General features: G+C 35.8%; 1 protein-coding gene across 1 annotated transcript in view; it reads right to left on the bottom strand.

Annotated features, from left to right (window-relative positions):
- Positions 1 to 12,961, bottom strand: part of GRM7 (glutamate metabotropic receptor 7) — an 832,554-nt gene that overhangs the window by 384,045 nt on the left and 435,548 nt on the right. Inside the window, exon 3 of the mRNA XM_047779652.1 lies at positions 763 to 904. Coding sequence (XP_047635608.1) covers positions 763 to 904 — 142 coding nt within the window. The remainder of the gene's footprint in view (positions 1 to 762; positions 905 to 12,961) is intronic.

Here is a 12,961-nt window from a genome sequence, read left to right as displayed (position 1 = left end):
GGTCATTACCTATTGCATCTAGAGAGAGCTTATTAAAAAAAAAAAAGATTCCAACTTCTTTAATCTAGATTTTTTTCAAATAGTTTTTGATTTTTTTTTAAACAGGTGTGTTTATTTTACTGCTTATTCTAAAACAAAATAAGGACTCTGGACCAAAGTGTCAGTGGTCAGAAAAGGAAACAGGGCATATTTGTATACTAAAAGCACTTCAAAGGTTAGCTCTGCATGGCTTGGCCAAGAGTACAAGGGATGAGCTAAAAAGAAAATCAAGATTGCAATCAGACTTTTGACTCCAAGGCAGATTAAGGTAACAAAAGAGAGAGGAAAAAATGGATTGGAGAATATAGAGATATGACAAGTTTGGTTTTGAACGTAGTGAGTCCAAAGCAGGAACAATATAGCCAGAATTATAAAACGTTTTTCTTTTACATTAAGAAGAGCCACTCTTTAGATAAAAGTCTGTTACATTTGGATATATTTTTAAAATAAAAGAACCTTTGAAAGGTCCAGTGGTTTTCTCTTTTTACAAGTAATTGAATACATTTATTTAGCTAACAGGGGGGAAACATGACAGCAGCATGCTGCTCTTCCACGGTTTGCTCTAACTACTTCTGTGAGGTAGAAAGCGTGTACAGACTCTGCCGCTATGCAATTATTGATTTGATTCTGTGCTATCTTTTCCCCTTTCTCTGCTAGTATCCTGATCTTTCTGTCTCCTAAATTGCAACATGCATATTAATGAATTTCACCCATCAGCCTTACTTTATATCCTCATCGTTGGCAAAAATCACGACGGCCCTGGAGTTGGGGGTGTCCAGGAGCTGTTTGATAATTCTATCAAAGTCAATGGTTCTGTCTTTGCGCTCTTGGGGGATTCTCACGGACTGGGCAATGCAGAGCCCACCTGTTTAAGAAAAGAAAGCAGAGTGTCAATTAAGTTCCCACAGAGATATTAAACGAACCAGGAGATGTAGATGGGGAGGAGGAAATTGTGAATTCTGAGGGCATAGCACTTCCCTGGTGATATTGCTGAATGAGGACATCCTAGGACCTTTGAGCCCTGAGCTGTTGTTAATACTTGGTGCACCTTCCATGGTGTGGTGCAGCATCATTCTCTTTGCAATGCACTTGTTTTTTTCTTTCTTTTTTTTCTTATTGTTGTTGTTGTTTTTTTTATTACTCAAATGAATTTATGCAATGCACTTGTAAATGGTCAGTTATGCCCAGGAATACCAATGATACTGACTCTGAGGAGATAGGTTTAGGTAGACATATTGGTGGGAGGTCTTTAAAATGAATGTAATTAACTATAAGAAAACCACAATCAGTTGACTACAATAAAACATTTATTTGAACAGGTAATGCTCCTGTCAATTTCTATTTTTGTCTGGTGTTTGCATTCTCAGAATTTTTCCTCTTTATTATTCCCATCTCATCTTATAAAGTTCACAGTCAATGGAATAAATATAAAAATAAAACAAAAACAAGATTGACTATCATAAATCTCAGTAATAAAGTTTTATTGACCACATACTATTTGCCCAACCCACAAATGTGTGTTTTATGTCTGTTACCTGATCTTAAAAGTAGTTAGGATCACCCATTTCATGTTAGAAGAAAAGGAGATGAGAGAGATAAATAGATGTGCTTACACCAGACTTCTTAGAACTGTTATGGTATTAATTGTCTTATGAATTTGAAGACAAGGAAAAATGCAACACTTTACTAAGTAAGATATACCACTCCAACTCTTGCTTAGTAGCAGCTCCTAGATCTAGTCATTTATAAAACACACCTTAATAAAGGCTGGCATAGGCAAAAGAGGTAGAAAGGATAATTGTAGGAAAGGCCCCAAAGGCCCTCCACGGGGTTGAGGACCGAGGGGAAGACAAAAGGAAAACTTTGATCCATTTGCAATGTGGAAGTACCCATAATTAGCAAACTTACATTCAGAGCATGGACAACTGGGTGAATGCTCCTAGGCTTCCTTAACATAGAAAAATATAAACTATAATCCAAAAGTGAGGCTTAATTATACTTTAATGTCAATTAGTGTTAGCTCTCTATAAGTGGCTCTCAATAGCATGCTTGAGTGTGCTTGAAATCATCAATGGCCCCTCTATAAAAAGTATAGAAATCCAGCAGCACTATAAACTAACTTGACCTAATTGACATTTATAGAATAATTCTCAGGACAACAAAAGAGTACACATTCTTTTCAAGTGAAAATGGAACATTCATTAAGCTAGACTATCTTCTGGGTCATAAAAGAGAAAAATAGATAAATAGAACAGCATTATGATCTGCAAACATAGCAGAATCAAACTAGAGATTAACAACAGAAAATTAATAGGAAAATAAATATCTGAACACCTAGAGATTTAACAATACACTTCTAAACAACTCATGGGTCAACGAGGAAGTTTCAAGGGAAATTTTAAAAAACTTCTAACTAGATGAAAAAGAAAATGCAGTATCTCAAAATGTATAGCTTACAGCTAAACTGACATTTACAGGGAAATAGATATCATAAAATGCTTATGTGAGAAAAGAAGAAACATCCAAAATCAGCAAACCTAAGCATCCACTTTAAGAAATATGGAAAAGAAGAGCTAAATAAACTCCAGCTTAATAACACCAGAAAGAAATATATGATGAAAGAGCAAAAAAAATGAAACTTGAAAAGATCAATAAAATTGATTAATCTCTAGCTGAGGATGACCACAAAGAAAGGTCACAAATAACCCTGTCAGGATTGAGACAGGGGGTAACTATACTGATACATGAATAGCAAAAGGAATTAAGGGAGTAATATTTTTAAAAAATTATGCCAATACATCCAACATCTTAAGTAAAATGGACACATTCCTTGAAAGATATAAACTGCCAAAACTAAACGAAGACTAAATAATCTGAATGGTCCTATGTGTATTTAAGGTAACAAATTCACAGTGTAAAAACAAACAAAAACCTTCAAAAAGGAAATAAACAGGCTCAGATGTTTGCACTGATAAATTCTACTACCTAGTTAAGGAAGAATTAAAGCACAATGTGCACGATCTCTTCCAAAAAATAGGAGAGAGAAAATAATTCATTTCACAGGTCAGCATCACCCTAATACCAAAATCAGATGAAGAAACTGAAAAAAAGAAAAATAAAGACCGATACCATTCATGAATATACTTGCAAAATTCTTTTAAAAATTACTACAAAAGTGGGAGTTCCTGTCGTGGTGCAGTGGTTAACGAATCCGACTAGGAATTATGGGGTTGCGTGTTCGGTCCCTGCCCTTGCTCAGTGGGTTAACGATCCGGCGTTGCCGTGAGCTGTGGTGTAGGTTGCAGACGCGGCTCGGATCCCGCGTTGCTGTGGCTCTGGCGTAGGCCGGTGGCTACAGCTCCCATTCGACCCCTAGCCTGGGAACCTCCATATGCCGCGGGAGCGGCCCAAGAAATAGCAACAACAACAACAACAACAACAACAACAACAACAACAACAACAAAAGACAAAAGACAAAAAAAAAATACTAGAAAAGAAATCAAGAAATATATAAAAAATGAATAATACATCACAATCAAGTGGATTTCACCCGAAGAATTCAAGACTGATTCATTATTTGAAAACAAATCATTACAATTCACCTGTTATTAGACTAAACAAGAATAAAAAAAGATGACCATATTAATACATGCAGAAAAAGCACTTCAAAAAATTCAATATATATTCATGATGAAAATTGCAAACCAGGTTTACAAAAGACTTTCTTTAGCTTAAGAATAAGTGTCTACAAAAAGCTTAAAACAAGTAGCATACTTAATAGTAAAAAAGGACAATGGAATTTTGTCCTCTCTTAAAACTCCCTATTCAATACTGTACTGTATGTATGTGACCAAGCAAAAAGAAACAAAAAGCACTCATGTTGGAAAGGAAAAAAGACACCATTGCCTCTATTTGGAGAAGATATTATTTTCTACCTAGAAATCTCCCCCTCAAAAAAAAAAAAAAAACCCACCAAAAACTCTTAGAACTAAAAAGTGAATTAAACATGCTTGTTCAATATAAACTTAATAAATAAAATCAATCATATGTTCATGAATCAGCAATGAGTAATTGGAATTTTAAATTAAATACATTGTTACTAACAATACCACCGAAAAAGTGTTTATTTATAAATCTAACAAAATACATACATTACCAAAAAATGTAATATCTATATTCTGAAAACTATAAAACATGCTGAATGGAATCATTTAAATTAAATTCTTCCAAGTTTTACCTATAGATTCAAGGCAATCTCAATCAAAATCTCAGCAAACTTTGTAAAAATATATATATAAACAGCCAACTCAAATATTTTTTTAATTTTTTTATTTATAATGATTTTTATTATTTCCATTATAGCTGGTTTACAGTGTCTGTCAGTTTTCTACTGTACAGCAAGATGACCCAGTTACACATACATGTATACATTCTTTTTTCTCATATTATCATGCTCCATCACTAGGGACCAGACATAGTTCCCAGTGCTATGCAGCAGGATCTCACTGCTTATCCATTCCAAAGGCAATAGTTTGCATCTATTAACCCCAAATAACCAAACCATCCCACTCCCTCTCCCTTACCCTCATGTTCATTGCAGAACCATTCACAATAGACAAGACATGGAAACACCCTAAATGTCCATGTACAGATGATTGGATTAAGAAGATATATATATATATATATATACACACAATGGAATACTATTCTGCCATAACGAAGAACAAAATAATGCCATTTGCAGCAACATGGATGGGAATATATACTCTCATACTGAGTGAAGTAAGTCAGAAAGAGAAAGACAAATACCATATGACATCACATATCTGGAATCTAATATATGACACAAATGAACCTATCCACAGAAAAGAAAATCATGGACATGGAGCTAACTCTAATATTTATCCAGAGAGGCAAAGCAACCAGTATAGTCAAAAGAACTCTGGAAAATAACTAAATCAGAGAAATCAGAATACCCAGGTCAAGACTTACTATACAGCTGCCATAATCAAACAGAAAACAGGTCCAGAAATGGATTGATACAAACATAGTCAACTAATTGTTGACAAAGGTGCAGAGGCAATAAATAGAGAAATGATGACCTTTTTAACAAATGATGCTGAGACCATTGAACATGCCAAGGCCGAAATAGTAAACCTTAACATATACCTCATACAAAAATGGTAAAATCTACTTAAAAATTAATGAATGACAGGCCTAAGTATAAAATGTGAAACGAGAAAAACTTTAGAAGAAAATAGGAAATCAGTATGACCTTAGGTTTGACAATTAGTTTTGGATATGACAACAAAAGCACAATTCATAAAGAAAAAAAATGATAAATGGGATTTTATGAAAATTTAAAATGTCTGTTCTATAAAAGAATCAAATAAATGAAAATGTAAGCTAAAAACTGGGAGAAAAACATATATTCAATAAAAGACTTGTATCCAGAATACATGAATTCTTTAACTCAAAATTAAAAAAAAAACAAAATGAGCAAAATTTCTGATTAGACTCATTTTAAAAATCTAGAGATGGCAGATAAGTACATAAAAATGCTCCATATCAGTCATAAGGAAAATGCTAACTAAAACCACAATATATGCCTATTACTATATACCTATTAAAATAGATTTTTTTAAATAATACCTTCTACTAGCCCAGGAACTTACATATGCCACAAGCGCAGCCCTAAAAAGCCAATGATGATGATGATGATGATGATAAATAAAAGTAACAATACCAAATGCTGAAGAAGATTCAGAGCAACAGAAATGCTCATTCATTGCTGATGAAAATGTACCAAGATAAAACCCATTTGGAAAACAGTTTGGTATTTCCAAAATGTTAAATAAAAAGTTAACATATTGTTTATCCAAGTGAAATGAAAAGTTATGCTCAAAAAATCTGCTCACCAATGAGTTTATGGCAGCTTCATTCATAATTGGTAAAACTGGAAACAGCTAAGACATCTGTCAATGGGTGAATGGATAAACAAACTCACCATAGTACACCCATGCAATAGTATACTGCTCGGCACCAAAAAGGAATCAGTGATTCACAGAAGAACATACATGGATCTTAAATTAATTTTGCTAAATGAAAAAGTCAAACCAAAAAGACCACGTATTGTATAATTCCATTAATATGATATTCTAGATAAGAAGCATAACCATAGGACTGGAAAGATCAGTGGATGCCAGGGATGAGGAGAGAGAGAAGGGGGTGACTGCAAGGAGTGGCCCAAGGGCATTTGGAGGCAGTGGAAATGTTCTGTGTCATACTGTGATGACAGATTCATGACTCCACACACTTGCCAAAACCTTAAGAACAACACATCACAGTAACTAGGCTTTGCTGTATGCAAATTTAAATTAATCAACCAGTATATCAGGGGATCTTAAAATGGAATGTGGACTGTGACAAAGGAATTGAAATGAATTAGGAATGTATCAGGGAAGTTCACTGAAAGGGATGAAGAGAAAAGGAGTTATCCTAAATAACTTTAAAAAACAGCACATAACTAGAAACTAATGATAAAGACAAAAAGAAGCATATAAAAAAGGAACTCTGATTTGCAAATATTTCACAAGGATATATAGTTAACGATATTGAAACTATTTTTCGCATTCAAATTAAACAAAACATGAAATAAATTGTAGATAACAGGAGACAAGTTTCTCAGAGTTAAAGAAATTATGTACAAACAAGAGAGTATGGCTAGAATGAACCATGTGGTATGAGATAGAGTCAAATATATCAGCAGAAATTCATGATTGAGAGAGAGAGATGCATACATGCACTAGTGTATATACAAACACACATATGTAGCCTTCCCTAATACTATCCACTGAGAGAGCCTAAAAGTAATGACACCCCATAGCAGCAAGCATACATAGTGCCCAAATCTTCGTCTTGAAATACCGCTTTTCAACAAACTGAACCAGATCTATTTGGGACATATAGATTCTGAAGTTGAGGCCAAGTACATACAAGATGAAGCTGGACCAGCCTGTAATGTCAGGAAGCAAGTTGTCCACAAAGTAATATATATATATATATATATATATATATATATATATATATATATATTTGGGGAGGAATATATTTATATGTATGTGTGGATAAAAATGCATACATATGCATTTAGATATATATATGTAACAATACTTATATATATATGCATGTAAAATACATACAAAAACATGTATTTTATATACATATAGTTGGGGAGGAATATATATATATATGTAAATATATGTATGTATATATGTGTGTGTGTATTTTATATACATAGTTGGGGAGGAGTATGTATATAAATGAATATACATATATGTATAATACATACAAAAATTCATAAAAATATATATATATGTGTATATATGTAGGCAGGGAGAAAGGACATGTCACAAGGACATAGAAGCCAACCTAAATGAATTCCCAATGGACAAAGTTAGATGACTAAAATAACAAAAGAAATAATGATGGTATTGAATGACTAAGCAAATAATACAATACATGCTCATGAATCAGTACTGAAGAAAATAAATGACCAAGTCAATAAAAAGTAAGAAAGAATGAATGAACCCTCCTCACAAAAATAATTCTAAGTAATAATATCAAAGGAAAAAGGGAAATGGAATATGATCATTAGAACACTATAGGAAAACTGCCCCATGCCAGGTCCACTGAGGAGTGCTAAAATTAGTGTAGGAAACTACAAGGAGACACTGAACATTTATAAAGCCTAAAATAATATTGCCCCAAATATTTACCAGATAGTCTTGTGACTTAAACATAAGCTTACAACTTCTTTGATAGTCTTCTTTGAAGAGGTGGAGATTAAATTTTTGCCCTTGAGTGTAGTCAGGATTTAGTGCCTCACTTCTTAAGAATATGGAAAAGGAAAAAGAATAACTTAACAGTGGAGAAACTAACTGTACCACAAAGTTAACATCACTTAGCACTATATAAGTTACATTTTTTACTGTTTCTAAGGGATTTTTTATTTTATTTTTTATTATAGATGATTTAAAACATTCTGTCAATTTCTGCTGTACAGCAAAGTGACCCAGTCACTCATACACACACACACACACACACACACACACACACACACATATAAAATATATGTATTATATATATATATACACACACACACATATACATATATACACATATACAAACATTCTTTTTTTCACATTATCATCCATCATGTTCCATCACAAGTGACTATAGTTCCCTGTGCTATACAGCAGGATCTAATTGCTTATCCATTCCAAATGCAATAGTTTTCATGTACTAACCCCAAACTCACAGTCTATCCCACTCCCTCCCCCTTAAATGTGCTCCCTGATATGATGGGATTGATAAGGTCACCCCATTTGTATTTTATTCACCCCCAAACCCATGACATTCATCATCATCTATTCATGGGAAAACATCAGAAAAATCCAACTTGAGGGACATTCTACAAAAGACTAGGACAGAAAAACAAAAGGTATTTATGTAAAAACTGGTGACATCTGAATAAAGTTTGTAGTTGAGTATTTTTATACTGTTAATATCTCCATTTTGATAAATGCACACTAGTTTTTTAAAGTATTAACATTTGGGCAAACTGGGGGCGGGAATATGGGAATTCGTCTTTGTAACTCTGGTAAATCTAAAATTATTTCAAAGTAAAATTTTAAAAAATATGTATATGTGTATGTTTATCTATCTACCTATCTATCTATCTACCTATCTACCTAATCTACTTTAACCTACCCACCTGACCAGTCTCATCTCCAGTGAATTCTTATTTATTAAGTCAAGGAACAGGTCCAGGAATATGAATTTTTAACAAGAGCTTTAGGTGAGTGATTCTCATGCATTGGTTCACCTGGAGGATTTGTTTGGTTTTTTGTTTGCTTGATTTTTAGGACTGTATGCATGGCATATGAAAGTTTCCAGGCTGGGATCAAATCAGAGCTACAGCTGCTGGCCTATACCACAGCCACAGCCACTCAGGATCCAAGCTCTGTCTCCAACTTATGCCACCACTACAGAAACTCCCCTGGAGGACTTGTTTAAAAACACTCATTTTGGGTTCCTACTTCCAGAGACTCTCATTCAGTAGGTTTGGATAAAGCCTGTGAATTTGCATGTCTAACAAGTTCCCAGGTGATGCTGCTACTGCAGGTCAGGGAACCGGATTTTGAGATCACTGTCCTAGGTGATACTACTACAGGTGGCCAGGAGAGAAGATTTTGAGAAATATTCGCTTGGGTATCTGCAAACTGTCTGTAACCAATTTAAGTAGAAGTAGAATTTATGCATGGATATTTTAACAAACATTTTTTAGGGAGCTCTAAGGATGGTGACATAGGGAGAAGGAAGGAAGGGATGGTTTGTTTCAAGGTTTACAGTGATGTGTGGAGAGAGCACAACAGGAGAAATATCCTTTGTTAATAGTGACTAGAGTCTCAAAACCGTAATGCCTCCAAGTCTGGAAAACATCGTGGAGTACAGAGGGAAGAAACCATGTGCAAACTGTTCTGGGAGAAGAAATGGCTGCTTTACCACCTTCTCGGCAGGAGAAGGGGAATAATTCTGGATGGAAACACAGCTTCCCATCAGGATTCAATTAAAGCTGAGTGATTAAGCAAATGAGAGTGAACTCCATTTGGCGACATGATTAGTGGAGGGGCGGTCTGTGCTTGCGGATTTAGGGCTCAGCCAGCACACGACAGGGGGACTGATGCACAGTTTTGTGATTGCAGAATTGAGACGCACATCCTCTCTTATAGACAGCTGCCCACAGGTGAACAAAAATCAAACAACTCCACAGAAGAGAGAAATGGGCCATTAACATGGTAATATAATGAACATGTTCATAAAGCCAAATGTTGGAAGGAAAGGAGATTGAAAATTAAAGGAGGGGAGACAAACATGCTGTTTTGATCTTTCTCCCTGGAAGTCTTGAGTGGTACTTGCTGGAAAGACAATCATTTTGTTTGTCTCAGATCCATAAGAGAATGAGGCAGGTTGAAAAATGTATATGGCACATGAATTATTTGACCAAGCATTCCATTTAGACCAAGCATGTTGTGCAAGAAACAATTCATTGTGAGAAAATAATCCAGGTCTTATGTGTCTGTCAGCAAGGAAATGAAGTGGTCCACACATATGAACTTACATACCCCTTGGGGTTTGGATATCAGTTAGCTTATTTCTCAATATTAGTGACAACCCAGCACAATACACTCTCTTCTGACACCTCAAGTTACGGCCTTACTGATTTCAAACTTTATATGATGTTCTAGCTTAGTCCCTCACAGTGGATTCAGGATGCTCTCTGTTACACATCTGATGTTATTTAGGTACCACAGTTTATGAGCACCCTATAGCTGAGAAAACATTGATTCAACACCACGAGCCCAGGAATTTAACTTTTGAGGGACATTTTATATGAGTGTGAATGCAAACTGGAGTTTGACAGTGCCAGTTGGCATTGCAATTGTGAATTAATTTACATTTCTACAGGACACAGATATGTAGGGAAACTTGGACAGCATCATCATAAATGTTGCAAAGAAGAGGCATGTCACAGACAGGACACCTCCATTTGTGTAGTCAGCTTTGACTGAAAAAGCTGCCTGTCAGTGGCTTAAGGACGTACAAGCCACTGAGGTAATGAAAAGAATTGCAGAGTGCCAGAAATCAATCTGCTTCTTGATTTAGAGCTGAAAACCTGTTCATTTTCTGTCTGCCTGTGGTACCTAGCAATCTATAACTGCAAGAGAAACTTCAGGAGTTAGGCCACAGATTGTTTCCATTAAAAAGACTTTTCTCTCCCAAATGATTATGGATCCTTTTCCATGTAATAAGCAGAAGCAATGGGAGAGCATTTAACATGTGCAGCTCAATCCTGTCAGAGCTTATACAGGATACAGTTCCACTGAAGATCTGGTCTGTTATTTAGCTATGCCAATTAAATTGAGAAAATATTTGTTGAGACCCTATTATATGAAAGGATTTCTAGGATTGTGCTTGGGTGTGTGGAGGAATATATGAAAGCAGTATAAGGAAGCTTAGAAATGAACTTTGTCCCATTATTCATTACAAATGGAAAAACTTAGGTCCAAAGAGTTTAATAATGATGATGTTAATCATGGTGGTAGACTGGCACTCACTGAGTTCTGTGTGTCAGATACCATGTGAAGTGCTGTATATCATATGCAATGGCCATACAACCTTACAAGGCTGATTTGATAACCTGTTTGGACAGGTGGAAATGGAGGCACTCTGAAGTAACTAGCCCCAAATCATGAAATTAATGGCAAAGGAGTACCAGGACTTTTGTTTTTCAAAATATACCTCACAAGTTACAGGGAGAGGATGGCAAATGTCATACAAGCAGAAAAAGATGTACACTAAAGGCATGATGGAAGAAAAGAGTCTCAGATGCAACTTTTCACATATGTACAGGGGTTCTGTGGAAGAATACTTAATGAAGGGAAGACAGAAGTCATTATGGATATGATGTCCTACCCCCCCCCCTTCCTTGTCGGCTAATAGATTCCTGATATTTCTCAGGATGGTAGGATGTCCAGTACCAAGCAACAGCTGATTACAGATCACAGACCAAGGAGACAACTCTGCTTCTGAATCTCCCAGTCTCCTTTCAAAGTAGACAGGACCATGTTACTTATCAAACTGGTCAGGGTTGCTAGAGGCAGTTCTCAAAAACACTCACTCCTTTTGGAAAGGAGACAGAGAGAGAGAAAGAAAGATCCTGGCATCCCTCCTCCCCCAGTCTTGTAGATGTTAGATTCAGAGCCATTATTTCCTCTTGACAACATCCAACCACAAGGAAAATGATGAAGACCAACACATATGTTGAAAATTATGATTCCTGACAGTGTAAAATAGCCAAAGAAATGTACAAAGCACAAGAAAGCCTAGGAATCACAACTGTGGTGATGGGAGATGCTGGGGAAAAGGGAACATTTGGCAGCTGCATGACTTTGTGGGAAAGAGAGTTGAGGAAGGAGAGGAGAAAAAGTGGAAGGCACTAAGTAGCCACATGTAAATGAGAAATGGTACCCAGGGTCAGAGATGGGATAAGCAAAGATTTTGGTGGTGGAGACTTATTGGTTGGAAGTCTGGGAATTACATGTTCAGGGTTCTTGATTTGTCTTAGCCATTAACTGTTTGCATTATCTCTCACATATCCGTATTTCTTCCTAGATTGTGGGGAAAGAGGACAGAAAGGAGGAAGGCAAGTTTGGGGGGCAAGGGTACATGAACACTCAGAGAAAATGCTCAGCAGCCCGAATGTCGAGAGCATTTAAGGGAGTTTGGAGAGAAGAACTTGTCTATTGCAAAGTGTAATAAAAGGCAGCTGTTAGACTGATGGGGTTGGAGTCGGATTACATGAGACTTTATGAGACAAACTATAAGGAAGTATATGTGCTTGAGTAATACCTTCTTCTCTGTCCCTGCCAGTGAGCACTATATCTATCACTGAGAGCAGAATTCACGTGCTATCTGCAAAGGCTAAAAAAAGGTTAATCCATCATATCTTTCAGCTTAGAAATGTCGAACTTCAAATCTCAGTTAAACATGTACAGCAAATTCAGGGGCATCATTTTACCGGATAAGAACGTGCATCTTAGTTTTGGAGACATTGAGATTTAAAGCAATCTTTAACAGAGCCATGCATATTCTAGCTGGTTTGATCTAAGACCCTAAGAAATCAAATAATACTTAGAATAACTCTCTCATTTTATTTTATTTGTTATTATTTTTCTTTTTTTGCTGCACCTATGGCAGATGGAAGTGCCCAGGCTAGGATTCAAATCAGAGCTGCACTTGCTGGCCTATGCCATAGCCACAGCAATGCCAAATCTGGGCCACATCTGAGATCAAAACC

This window comes from Phacochoerus africanus, chromosome 1 (genome assembly GCF_016906955.1).
Source record: "Phacochoerus africanus isolate WHEZ1 chromosome 1, ROS_Pafr_v1, whole genome shotgun sequence".
Lineage (NCBI taxonomy): Eukaryota > Metazoa > Chordata > Mammalia > Artiodactyla > Suidae > Phacochoerus > Phacochoerus africanus.
The sequence above is the reverse complement of the archived record's forward strand: the minus strand, read 5'-3'. Positions and strand labels throughout refer to the sequence as shown.